The sequence below is a fragment of the Mauremys reevesii genome, linkage group 18, assembly GCF_016161935.1.
Source record: "Mauremys reevesii isolate NIE-2019 linkage group 18, ASM1616193v1, whole genome shotgun sequence".
In the NCBI taxonomy this organism is placed as follows: Eukaryota; Metazoa; Chordata; order Testudines; family Geoemydidae; genus Mauremys; species Mauremys reevesii.
This window is the reverse complement of record NC_052640.1, coordinates 14680205-14705184: the sequence shown is the minus strand read 5'-3', so window position 1 is coordinate 14705184 and position 24980 is coordinate 14680205. Positions and strand designations below refer to the sequence as shown.

Genomic DNA, 24980 nt, shown 5'->3' with positions numbered 1-24980 from the left:
GTCCCCGGTCCCGCGGATTCGGCAGCATGCCTGCGGGAGATCCGCCGAAGCCACGGGACCTGCGGACCCTCCACAGGCATGCCACCGAAGGCAACCTGCCTGCTGCCCTCGCAGCGACCGGCAGAGCGCCCCCTGTGGCTTGCCGCCCCAAGCATGCGCTTGGCGTGCTGGTGCCTGGAGCCACCCCTGCTCCCAAGCGTTCAGCTCACCAATGCCTGGGTACTTTTCCTTTAGGTCATTACACTCACCACTGCTGTGTCTGAACCATTTTTATTTTACATACGAGGAAACAGCAATTAAGGCCTTGCCTACGCTAGGAATAAGTTTTTTTTAAAGTTGCCACCATTGGTTGAGCTCCACCACAGGTAACCCTGGGAGCACTAAAATAGACAAGGTGTTGGTGGCTGCCGGCATCTTAACTCCCGGGGTTCCCTTCACATGTTAATAAAATGCCAGGGGCCATCTGGAACCCTCTCTACACTAGTGCTAATACTGATACTGCTGCTGGTGGAGTTGAAATGGTGGGAGTTTTTGAGCAGGGGAGGGAGGGGAATCCAACACTGCAGGCACAGTCTAATTGCCTGATCCGGAACCCATTGAAGTCACTGGTGACATCTTGAGAGCAGAGTGGAGCTCAGGATCCAAAGCAAACCTGGGAATGGAACTCAAGTCTCCTGATCCTCAGTTCTATTTCTTAATTGCAAGGTAATCCTTCCTCTCAGTGTACATCATGCCAGATGCAACGCAGGGCCCAGAGGATGGGTAGGTGCTGGTTTAAAATTGGATTGGATCTGGAGCGAGACACGGGAGCCCACTTCGCAGAAGAAACCCTCGAACAACAGGAAACTCAAAATTCCTTCCGATTTGAGCTTCCAATTTTAATTGGAAACATTCCAAATTTTGAATATATTCTAACCTGAGTGTCCTGGCTACATGCCAACTCACGTAACCGTACTGTACCTCTAAATTCCCCTGGTAGTTTCCAGTGGATATAGCTTCTCCCCACTCCAACCCCTCAGCCCCCCAACACTATTTGTCCTGATGTGTAGTGTTACAGAAATCTGTTAAAACAGTTGCTGCGTTCCACAGAAGAGGTGGCTGCATTTCAGCGACAAATGAAGTTGTCCATTGTCTATGTTATGGTGATATTAGAAACCTTAATTGCTTAAGGTTTGTAATGCACTTAGAGATATATCAGACAAGCCAAGCCTTACCATCTCTCTCTCTCTCTCTCTAATGTACAGTAGGGTTATCCTCCACACAGACTTGAAGAATCTTTAAAACCACTGGGTAAATTATTTTAAAGTAACAGCACATTTTTAAAATAGCCAGATTTGAGTTGGAAAATAAACACACAGTATTTATTTACAATGTTTGTTTGTTTGTTTTTTACTGCTGCCACTGCTGTGCTATGCCTATTGTTTCCCTGCACTTTGATGCAGAAAACAGAATACAAAGTGCATAACCAGGACTTAAAGCAGATTTTTAAATTAGTTCCTAACAGTGCAAACAGATTGCTATTGATTGAAATGAGCCTGATTTTAGGCCTTGGATTAGCAAACCTAATGACTAAATACTGTATTGCCCATTTCAGTACTTTGTGCTGGGCCTCCCCAGTGGTTCTACAGGCAGCTGTGAACTCTCCGTATTCGCAGATTACTATGAGAGAATAAGGGAAGACCATCTGTGTCTTCATAGTGTAGCAGCTCTCAGCCTGAACTAAGGACCACCAATGAAAATCCCCCTGCGACAGGGTCCCCTGCTCTGCATCCTCATTAAGGGCTTTGAAGCCAATGGGACTGTTCACATGCTTAAACATAAACACGGTCAGTCTTCTGCTGCATTGGAGTCAGAGTACTCAGCACCTTACCGGATCAATCCCTAAGTGCTTTTTCCTCATCTTGGCACAAGCGTAAGGGAATCGAGGTTGCAAACTCAGTCAACAACCCTGGATATTTCCAGGCATCTTAACCAAAGCGTAAAATCTTTCTTTTACTAATAAGTATCTGATTAATGGTGTAACTCTTAAAGTAATCACGTACGCATATTAAAAGATTTGCTGCCAACTAGCTTTAGGCCCAAAATTTAGATTTATATACTTACAACAACGACCAAAAAAAAGACCAAAATGTGGACCTGATTTTAGAAGCTCTAATAATACAAGCAGAAATGTTTGATTAAAAGAGGCTACCAGAACAGTTTTTCATTTGTTTTGTTTTAAAATGTTCTGTGAAACAAACAGAATCTGCTAAATAAAAAGGTGAAACCACCAAGAAACAAAGAAACTGATCTGTCTAATTTTACTGTTCAAATGCAGTGAAACGAAAAAAAAACCCTGAAACATTCTGTACTGTACGGGTTGTTAATTATATTCTTAATTTTTATCAACAGTACAAAAAGGGGTAAGGAATAAAGTCTGAGTACAAAACATATTGTCAACACAATTTTTATCTGACCATTTTATCTGTTTGAACGTATCATGTCAGAGGCCTGATGGTAATACAGAGAGTCTTTCACCTCTAGCTCTTCTGTTCAAATCTACGCCAAGTCAGTTGTGACTGGAAGTGGCTACCATCTGAAGGCTATTTAGTGGCCTATTAATTAATGTGCATGGGATATTAAGGTGATGAGCACTACAAAAAGCCTGTAAGTAATTTAAACAAGTAAACAAAAATACACGTGAAACTCATTTGCAGATTCCAACCCAGCAAGAGCCCCTATGACAACCCGCATTAATTATCATGCTAGTTCTACGATCTCATTCCACATCGACATGAGTCCCTGGTCCCCCAAAGACAGGGTTAAGTCACACTGGTGGCTCAGCATCAGGAAGTCTGCACTCTCATATGCCATGCTGCATCTCCTCCGTGGACAATGGGGATTTCAGCTTCCTAGATGGTCCCAACCCAGCCCCACTCATAAGCACTACACTTACACCCACACCAAAGATGTAAATGAAACCCTTTTTTCTCTATTCAGCCTCTTATGACGCCTTCTCACCTTGGGACCTTTAAATGATGGGAGTAAAAGAGAAGGAAGAGGTGAAAAATAGTAATCTCCATGCTGAATGGCTGCTTGCTGTCTAGTATCCCATTGTCACTACAGCAGCATATAAACAAACATATTCAACACAATACACTACTTCTGACTTGCCTGGCCACAGCGCTTGTGGCTAGCTAACTTTTAGCAGCACCAATTCTTTTCTATTAACTTGTTTTTGGCAGTGTGATGCAGTAGCACAAAAGACCAGCACAACTCTGGGCTGCAGACAGAGTGCCACTGGGTCATGATGCTTGGCACAACAGCAGCTACATTAACTCAGTTCTGGGCACTTCATTTCCAGACAGAGACTAGAAAGCTGGAAGGATTTCAGCAGAAAAAGAAAGCAGCAAAAACGGTCAGAGGGGTAGACAGACGGATTCAGAAGGAAAAGAGAAATAGACACAGTTCGGCTAAGGGACAGTGGAAGGGGGTATAACCTAGACTAACAAAACAAAAAATAAAGATGGACAGTTTTCAGATTAAATATCAGGAATCTTTCTTAGAGGAGATCTCTTCTCTTGGGTTATGGAACAGCCTCTCAAGATGAGTAATGCAAGCTGCAACGGTGACTAAGTTTCTCATGCTTCACCCAATCTTATTTTAAAATATAGTGTAGAGGAGGCACCGGCACTCGCAGAGGGATGGGCTAGATGGCTTGACAGATCTTATTAATTTCCAGCGTCTTTGGTTTTAGTGCAGAGGACTTCCCCACACCCACAAGCAGGGATACAGATGGATGTGGTATGAGAGAGAGGAGAGGCTGGGAGGAAAAGGAAATAGAAACAAGTTGTCTTTTTGTGGGTGGGGATGCCTGTATCCAGCTTTTGGGGAAAGTGCTGCTGTGTGAGGGATCTATCCCCGTTCAAAGTTTGTTGTATTTTTGGACAATCCCTCATTTCTTTAGATATCCCTGATGCTGCAGTATGCTTCCCAAAGACTTCAGCATCATCACCAGTCAGAGAGCAACAGTTCTGACACAGCTGCCTTAAACCAATGCAAACAAGGAGTCCGGTGGCACCTTAAAGACTAACAGATTTATTTGGGCATAAGCTTTCGTGGGTAAAAAAACACTTCTTACCCACGAAAGCTTATGCCCAAATAAATCTGTTAGTTTTTAAGGTGCCACCAGACTCCTTGTTGTTTTTGTGGATACAGACTAACACGGCTACCCTCTGATACTGAAACCAACATGTTCATGCATCATCCCTGCTATGAATGCAGTAGCAAAAAAACTTAGAGGGGGGTGGGAAAAGAAGGCGACAGAGCAGAATAGAACAAACCCACAGCCACGTAAATCTTTGGCTAATTATCCCTATGTCATACAAAATGCCCACAATGTCCTGCATTCTCTCTATATGGTTACTGCAGGATGTAAAAGCTTTTAAACCACTTCACATATGGTTGGAGCAGTGGTCTGGAAAAGATAGATTATCTCTACCAGCTCCCCTTTCTCTATATCCCAAAGTGAAAAAAGAACAAAATAATCAGAGGTAAATAGGAATTCAGACATTTACTTTGTTGAAAAAAGAGTGAAGTATTAATCTAATTTCCTAAACAAACCAGACAACCTGGCACTCAAATCAGCGTACCACTTTGCACCTCTCTACAAGGATTAGCAAAGCGCCATAATTATAATGCCCAATTTGATTTATTAAAGGAGGCTTCACAGAAAGGATGACAATTCAATAGCTTAGCAGAGAGAAGAGATGAGAGAGAGAGTGTGAGGCTTCAAGTAGACCAGCAGTGTCTTAAATAAAAACATGCATCAATACAATTAGTGTCAGTTATAGTAAATTTACCAAATTAGGGGCGAGCACAGACTGGAACCTCAGATGCGAACCATCCCAAAACCCTGGGAAAATTTAGATCAAGCCCATTATTTCTAGAGTGGACTTGAAACATAACAGCCCTGAACTTGGAGGATATTAGACCTGGGCGTGAATTTCATGGCTATAAAAAACACGCAAGAAAAGAAAGCAGGGTTATTAAAAAAAAGCATAATTGAATATAAATTTCAAAAAGCTTGTGCTAAGAGAGAAATGGTTTTACCTGTTACACCTGAGTAAAGCACAGTTCATCTAATCAAGTCATTAACAACCAGGAAGACTACAGAGAATATCTGCAATAAGCACTTATCTCTATAGCCTTCAATACTGGTGTGCACCATATTGGGAATACACTGAACTCTGAACATGACTTGCTCCAACAGGCTAATTGTGGTTTAATGGGTCACTCATCACCGGTTTTGTTTTACTCTCCCCATGTAACCTCCCTGCCCCCTACAGAAGCTTGTTACTTCTACCTACAGAGAAGCAGGAGAGACTATGCAGACAATGAGCCAAGAAAAGATGTAGGAACGACGTGGGGGGCGGGGTTTGGAATATGAGAGATGCTACTGTTTAATATCAGTGGTAACCACAACGCTAGCCAGAAGAAAATGCAGGTAACTTTTGATATGTCTTCATTATTCATGATGTACCGAGGGAAATTAAGTATTAGGCAAATTCAGGCAGCAGAATGTAATGACTCAAACTGGAATTTGGCCAGGACATCAAGGCTTTTTACCCTTGTGGTTGCTAGGAAAGTGTCATGAGATCCTTCGGGACCACAAGTGTTGGAAACCTTGGTTTTACATTTCATCTAAAAGATGGCAACTCCAGAAGTACATTCTCCAGTACGTCGTGCAGGGGCATTGGTTCATTACTGACTCAGAGGGATGAGTGATACCTACTGAATCACTAGCCTCACTCCCTGCAGCATTTTGGATCAATGCCTAGTAGATTTCAGTATGAGTGAATTTACCTAAACAGCAATGAACTGATAGAATTTTAGCTTAGGTCTCAAAGAACAGCCTGGTTTATGCATTTTTAACCCGCGAGTGAATATTTTCTAAGCTGCCACCCAAATGAATGTTTAGCAGAAACATCTCTGCAGCATTAATTGGTTAGACTGAAGAGATCAGTAAGAGAGAGCTAGCTTTGGCCATAATCACATAGTTTTTGCACTCCTTTTCTACAAATATCTGAACAAAGTGTTTTAATGGCCCAAATAGTCACAGAAAGCAGATTTCAAATGTAAAATGCAAGTATCTGTGGAAAATGAAGTTTAAATTCACACGTTAAGCATTTGGATTGGACACGACTGCACGCTTACCCAGCTGGGGAATCAAAATACTATGAGCAATCATAAACAAGACACTCAACTCACATTTTATATATCACATACTGAATGAATCCTGGAAACAAAGTGTTTGTGATAACTTCGGAGAGTTTTCAAAATCTCCAAAAAAACCCAAACCATTGCCAATCTGACTGGAGGAAATTGATTTGCAACCAAAATGTCCACAAGCAGAAAAATGATTTGTCAGATAAGTCATCTGTTGTGAATATTTTCCTCATCCCTAATAGCAATCCATTTTCAAAATCAAAACACAAACAGAAAAGATGCCAGAGTAATTAACCATCAGAACAGATTGCAAGGTAAACTCTCTGTCACTAAGGCCACGTCTACACTAGCACTTATGTCGGCAAAACTCTTGTCACTCAGGGGTGTGAAAACACACACACACACACACACCCAGCCTCCCGCCCTGAGCAACATAAGTGCTAGTGTCTCTTGCCAATATAGCTACCGCCGCTCATTGAGCTGGTTTTATTATGTTAACAGGACAACTCTGTCCTGTTGGCACAACGCAGCTCCATGAGCTGTACCAATACGACTGTGCCGCTGTAAACTTGTAAGTGTAGACATGACCTTAGAGTCTAGCTCAAGATTCGGTGCAGTGTCTTTCTAAAAAATATGCTCAAGTTCAACCACAAGTTACTGGGCTCAATGCAGAAATCACTGATAAAGTTCCATGGCGTGCGTAATGTGGGAGATCGGAGTCCATGACCATAATGATCTCTTCTGGCCTTAAAAATCTATAATTCAATTAAAAATACTTACAATGACCACAGAATCTAAACTTTTGTTGTCATCTGAGACATATGCAAAATCCCCACCCATAGAAGGAAAGGCTTGTCCTGCTTATTTGAATAAGCTCCTTTCCCTGGAGTACTATGCAGTACATCTGCAAATACTTTTCAATTGCACATTTACTTCTTAGCTTGGTAAGGACAAATATGTTGGTCACGCTGCTAATTTCCATTTGGCGCTAGGTAACAGGTACTTAGCAAGTGCTTGCTCTTAGATATACTCTGCTGTGCTATGTGGATTTCAAGCCCCCAACAAATCTCCCAGTTGAGCTGCAGTAAGTGATAAACGGCCTGCCAAGCTCTTGTGCCTTTCCTTCTTCACCTCCCTGGCTGTAAAAACACACACACTGGTTCAGACAAGAGCTTTCGAGGCCATGTTCCTCATGCTTGTAGCATTCAAGGTGACTATGGCAGCTAGACCACTACTAGAGCGTATTAATGCATTGCTTGTTTCAAATGCACAAGGAAACTGTATGCGGCATGGGAAGGGAGGGACAAACCCTTTCTTCTGTCTCTATTTTCATTTCTTAACTCCTATAGTGCTCCCCTCAGTCTTAATTCACTGTTTGGCAGCATGCAGAAGAACTTGATTCATGATGTGCACGTTGGTGTCACATTTGCTAAGCCCCAGATAGGCATTAACAACCCTGCATTCCCCAATCCTAGGCACCAGTGGAGATGACAGTTGGATCACACCAATGGAGATGACTGGATCACAGCCTAACATGCACACTGCGTTTGGGTCACTTACTGTGCGAGTTACCAAACTTTGCTGGAGATGCAGAACTACAGGGTAGTTTGCCTCTCTCACGGTGCACTTGTTTTTTCATTTTAACCAATGGAATTTCCTACCACTCATGTCTATTCACTTGACTAAAATCCACACAGGAGACATTACAGCGCCTAGTACAATTAGCCAGGAGATTTTAAAAACAGACGCATTAACAGCTTCCACCCAGGAGAAAGAAGACAGCCTATACTAGGACACAGTCACTTCAGAGGTAAAAGAATTCCCCTACCTGCTTGGATATCTTCAAGGGGTGTTTCTTCTTCACCCTCTCTTTGCCTCGTTCAGTCTCTCTCTCAGAGCTCCCGGCATCATTATTATGGCCATTTTCGCTGGGCTCAGCGGACACGTAGTTTTCGGATTCTCGTGGTTTCTTTCCTGGATGCCTCTCCCATTTTTCTTTTCGCTCCTGAGGCTTTAATGACATGTCCTTCTGTGGAGAGGAAAAAAATAAAAAGTAAAACCTTTAAGCTCTTTGTGGTAAGGACTAGAATTTACTATATGTTTGCACAGCACATAGCACAATGGGTCCAACCTGCCCTTCGGTTCTAAAGCAATCTAAATGTCAAATAAAAAAATAAAATAGGACTTTCTTTTAAGAGAGAAGCTGAAAATGAGCAATCTATTCTTATGCAATACAAACAAATATTACATTAAAGTGGATGAATTTTCTCCAGGCTAGGTGGGAAACAGCTTCAGAGAACTAGTTATGACAACGGGTTCTCTTCTGACTAATTCAAAAGCCACACTTCACTCATAAGCACCCAAACATCTCAGAAGCAAGCTCTGTAAGGTTTGCTCGGTGCTAACGGTTCTGTATCATAGCCAGTGACATATAAACCTCTGAACTGAATAAGGCATAGAGGGCCTGATTCAGAAAAGCATCCTTGTTGGGGAAAGAAGTTTGCCAAATGCATATGTGCTTTCCTGAATAGGGATGCTAAAGTCAAAGGGATTTAAACGTGTGGTTCAAGTTAAGCAAGCGCCTAAGTGCCTTCCTGAATCAGGGCCAGAATGCATACTTTGAAGGTAAAACATTGAAGACACTGGTATGGTGTGTAATAAAACTGAGGCCATGGCTACACTTGCAAATTTGCAGCGCTGCAGCAGGGTGTGAAAACACACCCTCTCCAGCGCTGCAAATTGCGGCGCTGCAAAGCGCCAGTGTGGTCAAAGCCCCAGCACTGGGAGCGCGGCTCCCAGCGCTGTACGTTATTCCCCACAGGGAGGTGGAGTACGGACTTTGACTACACTTAGCGCCTTTGAAGTGCAAGTGTAGCCATAGCCAAAGTCAACAAAGAAATATCAAGAGCAGAGAAAAGGATACATTACAGTACATTTGTGAAGAACATAATTTAGTGGGGTTAAAGAAAAAGGCACCTCAAAGAATGGAATAAAGTTGACTATTGGGAAAAAAAATGCAAAAAACACACATGGAAAAATGTTCTGCAAAGAACTGGCTATTACAAGAAACAACATACAAAAATAGTCAATAGTTGTGGCTATCTAATTCTAGACTGCTAGATTTCTGCCAGACCTTTTGTGAAACCACCCAAGCGTCAAAGACTAAACTCTCTCAAATGCTTTGCAGACTCACCATCCCTATTAATTTTTCATATGAGCTAACTGAATGAGATTAGGAGATGCATTAAAACCTCTACTAATCATGACTTGTCAGCTTCAGACAGTTAAACCTTGCTTCTTTTTAAATCCTCAGGCCACCCCTTCTGACTCAGTCACAATCACTTCATCAACATTCATACCCTGTGTGAATGGAGTTCACAATAGCGCACCCATTCATATTGGCCTACACACAACTTCAATGCAGCAAAAGTTATATCAGCCTCCTAGGTGTTGAAACCCAAAGCACCACACCAAAGGATGCGCTGGGAATTGGGACAAAATGCCCTGCTGGCTGCTCGATACTATTTTTTCCCTCTTTTAATTTGCAGATTGGGCTTCTAAGTATGCATCATGCTGTTTCCATTTCAAATCATTCACCACTTACAGTTTTCTTTCCTTCTGCAGTTCGATGATGCACTGACATTCTAGTGAGATGCATAAACATGAGAGTTTGAATCTGTTCATAACAACAACAAAAAGTTGGGGGGGGGACCAGTGGGACAACTAATTTTCTATCCTCAGCTAAGTCGACACTCAATTGTTACACACACAGCCAAATCACTGTATAGTTTAGCATAAGGTTGTTTAAGGGGCTAGCAGCATCTCCTTACACACACACGAGCACGTTGTAAGAATAAGCAATGTCCCTTAGAAGTGCAGAGCAAAATGGACTATGGTACTGTCGGCTAAACCTGTAAGTAGGGAGGGAGCCCCAGGAAAATGGTTGCTCTTTGTAAATGCTAGAATTAGGAACTTATCAGGGGTTTTCAGTTTGAAGATCTCTCTCTAAAGCAACAGTTAGCAGTGCCACTCAGAGAAGGTCACAGCCTCCCACTTGCTGGGATGTTGCTAAGACAGAAAATGACTTTTTAAGCTCTGATAACTGGAAATTACATTGCCCTGCTAGTCAACTGATGCTCAAATAGCCATGTAAAATATTAGAAACAAAAGCCACTGGAAACTTGTCTGGTTCCAACTTTTAGTATAAATTTATGGGGAGATTTTCTAAGGCACTAATGGCAGTGCCTAACAGAATGCCACACACACATATCCTTAATGTTCAGATCATATTCACTGACGAGTTCTCTTAGGTTTACAAAACTTTCCCGTACACTTAGACTGGTGTCATTAATGGTTTCATGCAAAGTTCACTGCTTGGAAGTTCACAGTTTTGTTTGGAGATTTGAGGTTTGTTCTATCACAGAAGTGAGAGTGAAATGAATTCAGGGAATGCCATCACAACTGGATCAAAGCCACATTTGCTTCTAGCGCACCTAGACTCAAAATATTTTACAAACGTTAATGAATTAAGATGCACAATGCCCTGTGATTAAGGTTATTACTTATATTTTCCTCATAAGGAAACTGATTTTTAAAGGGATTGAGTGGCTCGCCCAGTCTCAGAGCACATGTGGCAGAGCCAAGGAAAAATCTCAGACCTCTCAGCCACGAGCCAGGACTACAAGTTCACTCTTCCTCCCTGAGAATATTTGTACATAACTTGGGAAGTGAAACTGTGTGCAAAGGATTGCGGGATTTGGGTCACAGTACCATTTCCACCTATTGTGTGCGGCAGAACATAAACTATATGGGGTTGGGGATTGTGCGGGAGGGAACAGGTGCCCATGGGGAGACTTGAGGGATCCCCATCTCTGCCTCCCCCCAGTCCCCTCTGTCCCACTGCATCCCAGTTTACCAATCCACAATGAGGAGTCATCTCTGTCCCTCATAGCACCACCTTTACTCTCTCCTACCCGCCACACTGGAGAGAGCTGGTGAGTGTCCTTTCTTTCTCACCCACTTGGCCCAGCTACATGGGGAAGGCAGCACATCATCCTTGCCCGGTTTGCAACTGGCAGGAGGAAAGCTGGATTCTTGCCTCTGTCCCCCTCCCGGTGCTGGCTGAGTCTAGCACTGTGTGTGTGCTAGAGAGTAGAGAGCTCGTATCTCCACTCAGCAGCCTCACAGAGGAAGCAGGAGGAAGCACTGCTTGAGATCAGCCTTCTCTTCCACCATTGCTTCTCCTGCGCGCCTGCCCAGCGATAACCTTTCCCCCGGGGTTCACAATGCACAGGCTGAGAAACCCTGCTGCACAGGAAGACACAAGCGCTGTCCAGAAGAATGTATCATTTATTTAAGTAAGGATGCGTACGCATCCGTGCCTGAGTGTAGGTGATTATTGCCATGGGTGGCCCGTAATGGCTAAGCCGCCCCAAACCTCATCCCGGCCAATTTGGGGCCTCTGGAAAAATCTCTCCCCACCCTGGTGCCCGGGCCATGGCAGGCGCACAGAGCGTTTCTGGTCTCGGGGCCACAGCAGGGCGGAAAGGAGCGAACAGGGGCGAGGCCTCGGGAGAAGAGGCGGGACAGAACAGGGGTGGGGCCATGGGCGGAACGGGGCAGGGCTGTGGGGGAAGGGGTGGAATGGAGTGGCACTGAGAGCTCCATCCTGGCTGATGCTGAGCTCTCAAACCCGCCACCCTCCACCCCAACCAGGGCCATGGGGCAGGGGCTGAGAGCAGCAAGCAGGGGCGGGGCCTCGGCTGGAAGAGGCAGGGTCTCGGCTGGAAGAGGCAGGGCAGGGGGCTAACCTCCTGAGGAGGAAACTTCACCCACCACCCATGATTACCGCAGAGCCTGGGGGCATACCAAATGTACACTGGATCACCACAATGGACTCTATGCAAAGATGCACTTTCATTCTCCTGCTAGTAAGCAGTGCTTCTCGGTGGCTGCAGCACACAATACTAATGTTCCATGGTCTGTAGTGGCTGCTTATTGGCTTCTGGATTGAATTTCAGGTGCTGGCTCAATAGCTCAGGACATTCCCACCTGAGAAGCTACCTCTCGCCTTGTGCCACACTGCAGCCACCATGAGAAGGAGCTGGTGATAAAACATTACCCACACATGGCTCTTGGTTTTGGAACCAGATCCTTCCTCCCCGGTCTAAAAGAGCCCATGTCTGTTAACCTCCATGCCATGCTGCAAGGCGCATCTATTTGCTGGCTGTTGCAGAGAGATGTCTTGATGGGGTTCAGGGCTACCTGAAGGAGGGGTGTTCTGTCGGGGAGTGAGTTTTGCTGCTCATCGTGGAGCGGAGTGGAGGAAGTAACCTATTTACTATTTCTGTTCCTGTAAATGTGTGTGAGGGGTGCTGAGGGGTTTGGATTCTATATAAATCTACATACATATATAGGCTAATGCTGCACTGTACATGCCATTTTATTATTTCCTTATGACAATTAAATGAGGGTGGGAGGGCAAACACACTGGAGATTTATGCACAGCTGACACGTGTTCTCTGTTTGATCAGGAAAGAACAATCAGCCCTAGAGGTCCTTGGCTCTGAAACTCACATCCACGGCTTTCTGCTGGCCAGAGTTATCACTGCATGTTTGCTCAACCCAGGCTCAAACTTTCCCTTAAGCCTCCTAGTTTATCCTGCACTTTGAGATTTCAGAGAGTATAAGCAGGGCGGGGGTTAGAAATATCCGTCACATGAGAGGACTCTCTGGGAGCTGGAGGAGAAGTAAAAGCAACACAGTTAGAGGAAAAACATCCAGCATGCTGGGGTAGATAAGACAGAATGATTCTTAGTTTTAACTAAATAGAAATGCCCTTACCTTCCAAACAGCATTTAACATTACTAGGGCCTGGCCTATACTGCAAAGTTTTGGCAGCATAGCTATGGTGGCTAAGAATGGGGGGGAGGGGGGGGACAAAAACAAAAAAACCACCTTCCCAGAGGCATAATAACTAATGTTGTTTGGGGGGAGGTGGTGAAGCTATGCTGACAGAAGAATCCATTCTGCCAGCTTTCACTGCATTGACACAAGGGAGCTGCCACGATAACTATACTGGCCAAGGTTCTATAGTGTAGAAAAGCCCTTGCTTTCATACATGGCAAAGTTAAAGTCCTGCATGGTTCACCTAACTCTGAGGTAGAGATGGGAGAAGGTTGCAAATATTAAAAAGCAAAGCCAATAGCTAATTACATTCCATCATCATCAGAATGCCCCCCACCCCCAGTTCCTAAGACAACGGTTCCCACACTTTTTGACTGCACAACCCCATTTTGAGAAGTATGGATTCCCACGACCCTATAATGACATCACTAGACTTATGGCTACAGGCTGAAACAAATGCTGTGCCTCCACCGGCCTCCAACAAAAATACGTGCTTTACAAAATGGCCTCCTCTATGCTGCATGATCTCATACGTATGGTGCATGGCATTTTGTAGAGCAGGTTTGGATGTGTTTGAATTTGGGTTTTCTATTCAATTGGGATTGCAACCCACCTGCTGATGACATGACTCCACTTGGGGTTGAGACCCACAGGTTGGGAACCACTTCCTTAAGAGATTATGTAGGCACATTTATCAAAAGGGAAAGGGGCCTGCAGGATCTCACCACCATCACCTCCCAGGCTCTGCATTATAGCAGCTATCACTTTGGCTGGGGAACACAGAACGCTGGCTCCAGCGGTCAAAGAAGAGTGATTACTTGAGAGAAATGTGAAAAACTGCTCCCTTCTACGACTGAGCCTATTTGTGTCTATACAGTGTCCCCACAGCCTGGCAGACCAGGTCGCAAAGGACTGGTCACCAGCCCTAAGTGCCACACGCCCTTCTGTTAGGGCTGTCACTCAACCAGTCAGCCAGTCTGTCAGGTCTGTTTTAGAAAAATGCTGGGAGAACTACTGGTCCCCAGATATGAATTATATCACTCTCTCTCTTAGGTATTGCTGCTATCTCTGGGGAAACTAAGCACTGTATTACAATATGCACTGCATGTTACTCATTATTGTTATGACTTAGTATTTATGAGCTTTCTAAGTGTACAGAGCACTTTACAAATGCATAGAAGATGAGGTCCCTACCAAGAGAAGCCTACAATCCATTTCAGATGGATAAAAGTAATACAGGAGCTATCCATTCAAATGGAAAATATTGGCAAGGAGATTTACATGAGGCTATATGAAAGCAGGGCCCTTGGCAGACAAGGCGGGAGAGATTGTTCCAAGAACAGCCACCAACATAAAAGATGATGTGAAGCCAACAGGGAGAGGAGATGAAGTGAGTAATAAGGACAGCGCAAGGGGGAGGAATGTAGGGTATGAGGAGGAGGTAACGAAAACAGAGATTTAGGCTGGAGTGTGATTATGTAGAGCCTTGAAGGTGGGGACAATGAGCTGGAGCTTGGTGTGATAAAAGAGAAAACGAATGAAGATGGAAGTAATATGTTTAGAGCAGTAAAAGAGGAAGAGATTTTTGAAAGCCCTGCTTTGGACAGACTGCAAGGGTGGGGAAATCAGTGAGGAGGACGATGACCAAGGCAGGGAGTTAGGCATAGCAACAGCTCATCGAAAAGCTGATTGAGCAAGGCTCAGGCTATGTCTACACTTGCAGAGTTTTTGCGCAGTCAGTTTCAATGGTGATAGTGAACCGGTGAAAGAAAAGCGCCGGTTTGTGTACTCACTTCCACAGGCGTCAGAGAGTGTTTATGTTTGCAGCACTTCCATCACCGATGAGAGCAGTGAACTGAGGGCAGCTATCCCACAGTGCAGCTCTCTCCATTTTGACGATGGGTCAAGTGGGGGTGTGTGATCATGGGGCATCCTGGGTCCCTGCACAGCCTCCTCTCCCCAAACACTGATCAGCTCCAGTAGCTCAGCATTGCTCCAAGCAGAGGATTGTTTGCTCCGTGGAGGAGGCACTGTCACCTGGCCAAATAAGTGAGCACTTGCCAAGAAAACAGAAAGGAGAGTTTCAAAATTCCCAAGGCTTTACAGGGGGCAGGGTGGACGTCTGTTTACCTGGCATCAGAGCTGCTGGCCAGAGTGGTCACCTAGGCATTGTGGGCTATCCTCCGGATGCTAAAAGCTGTGTAAACAGGAAGAACGTGTCTTCACTTGCACATCACTGCAAAAGCATCACTGGTAAGAGCTGTACGCCTCTCGTGGAGGTGGTTTTCTTTTTGCGTGAAACTCAGAAGTTTCACCACAAAAAAATCATTGGCAAGTGTAGACGCTCCCACGGTTTTTGTGCAAAAAAGGGACTTTTTCTGCTTTAAATGGTAAGTGTAGGCATGCCCTCAGACTCAAAGCTCAAAACCTCATCAGGACAATTTGGGAGGTAGACTGGTGGACTCTCCAGCCGCAGGCTGCAATGTTCGGGGGCGGGGGGGAGGGGGAGTTCTCACCTTTCCTTTAATATAACACACATTTGTTTGTTTTACTTTCCAGCCCTCTCTTCTCCGCTACTGTGAACTTGACTGAAAGTGTAACTCAAACCTTTGGCCTTTCAGTCAATGCAACTAAAACTTTAAAGGAGATTTGAAAAGGCTCTCTCACTTTGACCCTCAATTCAGGTAATGCAATCAATATCAATTAAAATGAATGCAAGTGAAATCCTTGCTTGTTTAACCCTAGACTAGAATTCCACCCTGCCAGATGACATAGTCCAGACTAATTCAGGTCTTACTTTCTCTGTGGGTGACATTGGCTCTGACCCTGTCAAATGTCTGGCTTGAGAATAAGAGGACTGTCTGATAGACAACCTTGGAAAGGTTAAGCCATTTGAAGCTGCCAGTGGTTTGCAGGTTTATGATGCATGCTTTAGCTTAAAAACCATAGAAATCAGCATAATGAAAATAGTTATATTTATTTCCACAGACTGGGTTCCTATTTACCAGTGGAAAACTGAAGAGCAAACTGTCATATACTCTACTGAACGGCCATGTGTTGCGTTTTCTGCACGTATGCAGTCTCCAAGCACGGCCCCTAGCAGATTAGCATGCCACTGTAGTCTCCTGCCTCATTTCCCTTCAGATTCCTGGAAATAATTCAGTCACAGACAGGGTCTTGGAAACAGTATCCCCCACGCCTGGGGCCTAAATAGCATTCGGTTCCTCAAAATGCCCCTTTCCGCTCACCCCTTGGGTGTAGGGTTCACAGTTATCCTTCCTGGGACTGTGGCCTCCCTGGTCTGTCGACTCTTCCCTCAGGTTCAGGGGTTTCACAGCGCTCCTGCCTGGGTCTGTGCCCTGGCTGAGTTCTCCCTCTCAGGCCTGGTCTACATGACCTTGTGGGGTGTGAAAAACCTCTTCTGTCGCTGTAGCAAGTGTCTACAGCGTATAGCTGCAGTGCTGCAACTGTGCCACTGTAGCCCTTACAGTGTAGGGACAGCCTCAGCAGCCCCCTCCCTTGACTGGGGTGGGGGCCTCCTTTTTAGTTACTCACCCTGTCAACCAATTACTCTCTTCACACTGCCCGGGTGGTTCTAATAACCCCAAACACAAGAGAGAAGGGGGGGACTCACCCAGCCCATTCTATAAGACTCCTGGTCCCGGGTCCTTAAAGGAATTTGGTCAGGATTTTCCTATACCTCCCTCCTCCTGGCCACTGACTATTCCCCAGGAATATCTTCTTCTCTCCCAGTGACTACTTCAGTTATTAGTTTATTTTTGCTTCATCTGCTTGCCCTGGATACATGGAATAGTGTAACTGGCCTCTCAAGCTACCTCCTATGGCTTTAAAGGGCCAATACCCATTACATTTTCCAAGAATTAACCAATTTCCTCCTGACAATGAGGATATGCCAGGAAGGTACAGCAGCTATGAAGGCGTTTTTTGGACCAATGAAAATGGAACCTTCCAGACAAAACATATATAAGATAATGTAAGTTAAGAAATTCAATATAATGGTTCAATAAACTTTTCTTTATAACTGGCCTGAACTCACAATATTTATTAAATTTGTGCAAGTGTCTCCAAATTAATCCAAAGATTTAGTCTGGCCTATTCTATTCAGATTCTTATACCACACACCTGACCCTTGTGTTTGAGTATCTATTTAGTAGTTCATTAATCATGTGACTGGCATTTGTCACAAATGCTTTGTTTTCTCCCTTCTCTGGCTAAGCAGCATAGCTTGCGGCATTACCAAGTACCTGAAACTAGGATCATTTTTTTTCTTAAATACAGTAACTTCTGTGGAAGATAAAAATCAAACCCATCTCTACAGCAGCAACTATATTTGTTGTATAACTTCTGCTCATGTGTATGTGTGCACATGTGCATTTTTGCCCATATTTTGGCACAAACATTTCTAAAATCACCCATTGATGAGATGGCTGAAAAATCCATTGTTTTCTGCCACATTCTGCAGGTCCCTCAATACAGGAAACAAATTTCTCATAATGCGGAGAAGGGTGTATTTTTTTTTCTTCCTTTTGATTCCCTGCAGGATTTCAGAGCCTGTGAATGCCTCACTGAGAGGAATTGCACACGTCTTCCCTGCTACCTACTGACAGACACACCATACAGCTATTAAAACTCCCACAGGTGCTCGCTGTCCATCAGAAAGGAAATGATCCCATTTTAAGCCATCAGTAATTCCTCTAGTGATGGCAGTAAATGCCCGACGAGCACTCACAGAATTACTGTCAGTGGAAAGTGTGTCAGAGAGCAAGGGAGCTTAAATGATTGAAGGGAAGCCAGGGCACCATTTTCAGGTAGATGAAATGAGGCATATTGCGAGACCAGCCTACCCAGCTTTCACTGTCTTTAGAGTGCTGAAAGATCTCCATTCACCAGGCACCAGAAGGCCAACCTGCTCAGTTTCCACAATAAAAGCATGTTTGCGACAGTGCTGCTTTCAACCGGCACCGTGAGTTCAGCCTGCCTGGTTTATGCGGCGTATAAAAGATGCACTGAGGAGCCTGCGTTTGTTGACAGTGTCTGCTTCAACTCATTTCAGCTGCACTGCCATTTCGTACGAACTCTGAGAATGAAGAGAGCGCTCCCTGGAGGTCCCACTGATGAGCGGAGGTGGGATTTTATTTCTGCGTGAATCCAGCCCTTGTGGAAAAATGCCAGGTCAGCAGCCTTGAAGGACAATTCCAGAAGGTAGGCACAGCCATGGCTTCCCGCATAGTGCTCCAACTTGCCATAGAGGAACCACCTTCAGCAATGAAAAGATGATTCGTTTGCCATGGTCTATTCATTTGCAGTCAAGGATGCCAATTGTGATTATGGTCTTGTCCACCGAAAACTGGAGAGAAGCCATCAACTCATATCATGCAGGCCACTGATTATCAGATGGTAACTTTCTGACCCTACTGACCATGCACCAGCAATCTAAATGCTCTATATATTCCATTATCAACACCTCTGAGCTATCATCCATTCCTCTCCTCTGTCCCTCACTATTCACCTCCCTTCTGTATATTAATAATATTTTGTGCTCTACAGCACCTTCCAGCAGGGGATCGCTCAGTATTTTGCAAACAGAATAAGCCTCAGAGAGCCCATATGCTATTCTCTGTTTACAGACAGGGAACCAGGCCCACAGAGGTGAAAGGGCTTGTTCAGGGTCAGCAATCGAACCCAGGAGTCATATACTTTTGCACCATGAAGACAAGAAATAATAAGTAATGCAAATGACAGCTTGGGGCTGCATTATTCTCAGGCAGTAACTTCATGACTCACAAGCCAGCCTTCTCTCACCTAGCAGCAGCAGGATTGGAAGGAAAGGAAGTTCACTGCTTAAAATTCAGGGGGAGAGGAGGGGTCAGGGAGCAAGATTCGTTACCCTTCCCTTCTGGCAGAGGCAACTCACAACCCAAGTGCTCCAGCATCAGCACGTGAAGCCCAGAAAATCATGAGGCTAGCCCTGAGCTGCCCGAGGACGAGAGGGCCAGGTTCCCTTTTGCACAAGCAGCTGAACATTTCTATCATCACAAATTATCAGCTTACACCAGTCAGGAAAGAGAAAGCAGGAGGATGCTGTTGAGTTACAGATGCCTGCAGCACGTTTGCTACTGTAGCCCAGCATAAACATATTTGTCTATTCGTTTAAAATTAATGGCAAAATGAAAGAAAGCTCTTTGTCAATGGAATTCTTTTGCCCTGTTGAAAGATGGAGGCCACGCATTTATGAACTGGATTCTGAAAGTCTGGCTGAGATAACTGCAAACTAAGCAGACTTTATTACAACCTGTGGCTGAATTTTCAAAAGCCGATACCTAAAGTAGGTTCCTAAATCCATATCTAGGCCTGATGACCTGATCTTCAAAAGTGCAGAAAATCCATCATCTCCCATTGACATCGTAACTGTATTGATTCCAATGTAAGCTGGAACATACTCAACACTTTTAAAAATCAGGCCACTTAATTAGGTGCATAGCTAAGGATTTAGGAGCATAACATGAGGGTTTTCTTTTTGTTTGTGGGTGGTTGGATTGTTTTTAGATCTTGGCCTATGGTTTTGTTTAATAATTTAAAGCTTCATCCTGCAAAAAACCAAACTCAAAATTAAAACATATTACCCAGTGATAGTAAGCGTCAGTCACAAGTGTGGCTCCATTTATTATTTTAGATTTGTGCTTTTAAAAATGTAGCCATGAAAAATAATAATTCCCCTAAGAACACACCACATAAGGAAAGAATGATTCTTCAGACAATGAAAGCTATTTTAGTTGCAAACTAAAACACCCGGCACTGGACTATAGCATAGGGAAAAGTTGCACTATTTATGGAAATTGGGGACAACAAATGCATTATGTTAAAAACAAAGATTCCACCACAACTGTTTTCAGTTCAGCTACCCAATGTGTGTATAAAAAAGTATTAAGCAATTTATCCTCTGGTAATTTCTTTTGACTGGAAAGCAGGGAAATTATTTTAGGATTGATTCACTGATAAGAAATATGTAAAGAAATCCATCTGCAAAAAGCACCTGTCCAAGACACTTCACTCTCTGATATGACCTGAACCTCACAGAATGAAGTTCTAATGCTTCACTGGAGAACAGTCAACATACCAGTGGTGGTGATGGCATTTAGTAAGAGTAGAATACTTTTTGCTCTTTTATTATTTGATGGTCTCCCTTCCAGAACAGTGAGAAATAAGGAATAAAAGGTACTCACAAAACAAGACATGGCCAGAAAGTTTATCCTATAGGAATGACTGACAAGATAAATATCACCCTGTTCTTGGGATGTCTTGTGTGCTCTGAATATTTTCCAAACTTCATGTATGTTACTGAAGACCAAACTTTGCAGTTCTAAAATGAGTTTTCAGAGAGTGATTCCATCTCCTGAAAAGACTGACATATTTTCATGATTATACTGAATGGTGTCATATGTGGCTCTAGCTGCACTCTTCCTCCTAGCAAAAAAGGAAGGCCAATGTTTGTATACCTACTCTTGTCCTTTCTACTGCACAGCACTGAATTGGTTCCAACTAAAACAGAGGCTGGCTGTAGGTCTAAAGCCATCATCTCTGCCATCAGCTGTTTTCTCCCATGTATACAGCATTGGTGCATGGGATGTATTTGGGTGCAATAACTCTATAAATAGTTGCTAGAATAAATAATCTTCATCCAAATGTTGCGAAATATCCAAGTGGTTCCAAAGGACAATTCCAAACACGCTAATAGCCATGTCAGAATGAGTTATTCATTCATATCCCAAACAATCACTAATAAAAGGGAGAAATACACCAGGACAGTCAACAATTTTAATATATTATATGTTACAACACATTTCATTCAGAAACCATAAAGGTCATTAATAGATTGTCACATGTTTGCAGACAGCAGCAATTTCAAACTATGCAATTTTAAAATTGCATGTCAGCCCCTCAACTTCCAGCTGTTATCTCAACATTAGATGATGAACACAAAGCAAAGGTTACACCATCACTTAAACCAGCTTATGTACTGCATCTGATAACACAAACCATTTATTAAATTCTAATTACACATATATTACTTTTACAACTCTTATTAAAATAACAGGGAACACAAGGGCAAAGCCATTAAAAAAAAGATCAACAATTTAGAGAAAGAGGCAATGAAGGTTATTCTTTTTAATGTGGCAAATCTGCAGTGAGTTGCTGTTTCTATCCACTTCATCTCAAATCTCCACTGATTTACGATAGTCTCTCTCAAAAACACAACTGCATCTTGTTAACACCACGCCAGCTGGTGCCACGTATAGCTTTCAGCCTCAATTTTGTTTAAGTGCTTTATAGATGCTTAACATATAGACATTGACGTCTGCTTAAAATGATGGTCTGATTAGAGAATTAAAATGTTTGGTGCCCATCCAATGCACTCACTGAGGATGCTCGTTACAAGCTTTCAGACACAGAACAGACGTAAAATTAAGGACTTCCACTGAAGTCTATGAATTTCTTCAGATGTGTAAGTGTGATGATCTCCACTAAATCTTTAGAGGACATCAGGTCAATCTACACTGGTTTCTATGGATTCATAGATTCTAAGGATAGGATTTTAAGGTTTTTATGATCCTCCAGACTAACCTCCTGCATAACACAAGCCAAGGAACATAATCCACAATGGCTTTGATTACGGCAGTGGTTCTCAAACTTTTGTACTGGTAACCCCTTTCAAATAGCAAGCCTCTGAGTGTGACTCCCCTTTATAAATTAAAAACATCTTTTTAATATATTTAACACCTTTATAAATGCTGGATGTAAAGTGGGGCTTGGGGTGGAGGCTGATAGCTTGCGACCCCTCCCCCATGTAATAACCTCACAACCCCCTGAGGGGTCCCGACCCCCAGTTTGAGAACCCCTGGATTATGGGGAGTTTTGGAAAGCATTCCAGCCAAAGTATAGCCCTATTCAAACACAAAAACACCTCTATCACCAGACTCCCTTTCTCATCTCCAGTCCGGGGAGGTACTGAGAACCACCAAATCCAGCTTATTTATTCTGACTTCAATTGTCAGTTTCACAGCATGTGACTTCAACCGGAGATGAAGCAGCTCAGCCCCAAGAACGGGCTTTGAAGCAGGGTAGACCAGCAACATCCTTTTGTACAGGAGAGGTATCCTGCAGTGACAGCAGTGCTATCTTGGCAGTGTAATGCCTCTCTAATTCCTGGCGCATCCGTTGCCAGAAATGAATTTCACACGGGGAAATTCCATGTTTTAGCATTAAAGAATTTCAGCTGAGAACAGCAAAGTCTAGAGGATTTCCACTGAAATTTGATGGGATTTGGGTGCCAAACTCTTTTAGGCTCTTTTGAAAACACCACCATCATTCTCATTTCCATCCCTCTTCCCCCTTTTCTATGTAAGTGAGAGTGTGCAAGCAGAGGGCAGGGGGTGGTGCATTGGGGAGGACATGCTATGGTGGGATCAACAAGAGACACCACACCCATCTTAGCATCCTAGGTCCTGTCAGTTTGTAGCACGCAACATGGGCAAGAACTAATTAATGGGCATTTTCATTAATGTTCCTGATAGGACTAAAATTAGTGCTCTTAGTGGTCAGCCTTACGTTGTATCAACCAGGCAAGGTACTAACAACTTCAACAGGACTTTATTTTTAAAGTGGAAACCTCTTTACCAACCTGCTGCTGCACCCTCTATAACTCTCACTCTGCCTCCTCAGCTCCTCCCCCATCCTTCCCATTTCCTGTCCTTTCAGACTCCCAACAGCCAGTGCTCCCAGTTCTAAAAATTACAAGCAGCATCTAAACACCACACCTTACCAGACATTAAGGAAAAAGCAACAGGCAAATACCCCGCAGAACTGTAAACAATTAAGGCTCTAAAGTGAACAACAAAAAAGCAGCTCTGGAAGGAGGAACATGTGCAGAATCAAAATGATGTGCTTCACTTACCCAAGCATGTAAAATAAGGCCTCAGGCACATTTAGCTGACAGGGCGGTAACTGATTGTCGAGAAAGACGTCGGTAGAGCAGGTGCAATCAATCACTCCTTCCTGCAGTCTCACCAAAACCAGTGTGAACCGTGCAATTTTTCTTTTGCTCTGCTGCCCCCTTTTCATAGCAGGGTCTGAGTCTGAGCAAGGACGGCTGAACAGGGGCTCTTTGCAATCTACTGGCTTCGTCTCCTCAACCTGCACTATTTCAATCATTCGTTTTTCCTTTTGTTCTGTTTTCGGTCCCATACGTGGTGCTAGCTTTACTACTACTGCACTTACAGCCCCCATCTACTTTTTAATCCTTTCTGAAATAATTCCCTAACAATGAGAGAGTGCGGAGTTACAACATGGAGCTTCAAAGCCCCAGTGAGGCCAACTGCCCCACACAATGGAGGAAGCCCATCATGTTTTATTTGCCTCACAAGCAACAACTACAATTAAGAATCATTCAGTCAGAAAGAAAGAGGTTGAGGCAGAACAGATTCAGGTCGGATGATTGGAGAACAGACTTCAGTAGGGAGGTGATCAGTTTCTAAACAGCAGCAGCACAGCTGACAGTAAGCCCTTCTCCAAGACCTAACTCCTCACTCATGCAGAAAACCAAAACTATCAAGACCATCTACAATATGGGGCCATCTAGTGGCTCTCAAGGTTACAATAATGTGAGCAAAAGAGCCAAGAACGCCCGGGTTCTAATCCCGCTTCTGCCACTGACTGAGGGTTTGGCTACACTTGCAGCTGTACAGCGCTGGGAGTTAAAGCTGTCTTCGTACAGCTGCGTAGGGAAAGCGCTGTAGTGTGGCCACACTGACAGCTACCAGCGCTGCAGAGTGGCCACATTTGCAGCATTTGCAGCGGTGTTGCGAGTGGTGCATTATGGGCAGCTATCCCAGTGTTCGAGTGGCTGCAACATGCTTTTCAAAAGAGGGGGGTGGGGTGGAGTGTGACAGGGAGCGTGGGGGAGACAGAGAGAGTGGATTTTTGGAGCTGACACTGTTTTTTCCCCTCAAAGACCAGATAAGCAGCTGCTCCGAAACGGACCCCCGCCTCCTCCCGCCGTGCTGCTTCTCTCCTCAAGCAAACACTAGCTGTGGACATTCCAAAAGGGATCCCCCTGCCTCTGCTCATTCACTGCAAACAGGAGCCGTGTTTGTTTTTTAGATAAGCAGCTCCGGGAGCCCCGAGTTCACAACAAAACAAAGAGTGTTATCTTTACTTCAAAGCATTATGGGAAGGTTCCGGAGGTCAGTTACAGTGTAGTAAGATTAATCACTGTTTACACTGGCACCCCAGTGCTGCTACAGCAGCACTGTTCTCTTTATTCCTCTCATCGAGGTGGAGTACATGCAGCGCTGTAAGCCAGGGAGATACAGCGCTGTATGTGCCTTGCCAGTGTGGACGAGGAGTAAGTTACAGCGCTGTAAAGCCACCACCAGCGCTGTAACTCTCAAGTGTAGCCAAGCCCTTAGTGTGTGACAAATACTCATCTGCTTTTTACAGACACAGAGGCCAACAGTTGCAGGACACACCTCCCAGAGATGTTGTGATGATTAACATCTGTAAAGCACTTCCAAGGTGAAAAGAACTATCAACATACTTAGTACTGTTTATTAACAAAAGTCTCCCACTGCCATCATACTGGTTATCCACAACCTTCTTTTCTGCCAGTCTATTGATGTGGCACATTACATCTGCACTAAACAATGTAGCCTCATCTTGTGCATGGCTGATGCTTAAATTTGCCTCCCCAGACAGGTTGTTGGAGGAGGATCTATACAAGTGTCACAGCAAGAGCTCTCCTTCCAATCTCCATCTCAGGAGCCTGTTGCTAAGCAACTAAGTGTCTCATA

The 24980-nt window shown here is 44.1% G+C and overlaps 1 protein-coding gene across 13 annotated transcripts in view; it reads right to left on the bottom strand.

Annotated features, from left to right (window-relative positions):
* FBRSL1 (fibrosin like 1) overlaps positions 1-24980 on the bottom strand; it is a 739850-nt gene that overhangs the window by 513655 nt on the left and 201215 nt on the right. For all 13 annotated transcript variants that reach the window (XM_039504497.1, XM_039504484.1, XM_039504491.1 and 10 more), the window contains exon 2: positions 8036-8236. In XM_039504497.1, the coding sequence (XP_039360431.1) occupies positions 8036-8230 (195 nt within the window). In that variant the 5' untranslated portion in view covers positions 8231-8236. The remainder of the gene's footprint in view (positions 1-8035; positions 8237-24980) is intronic.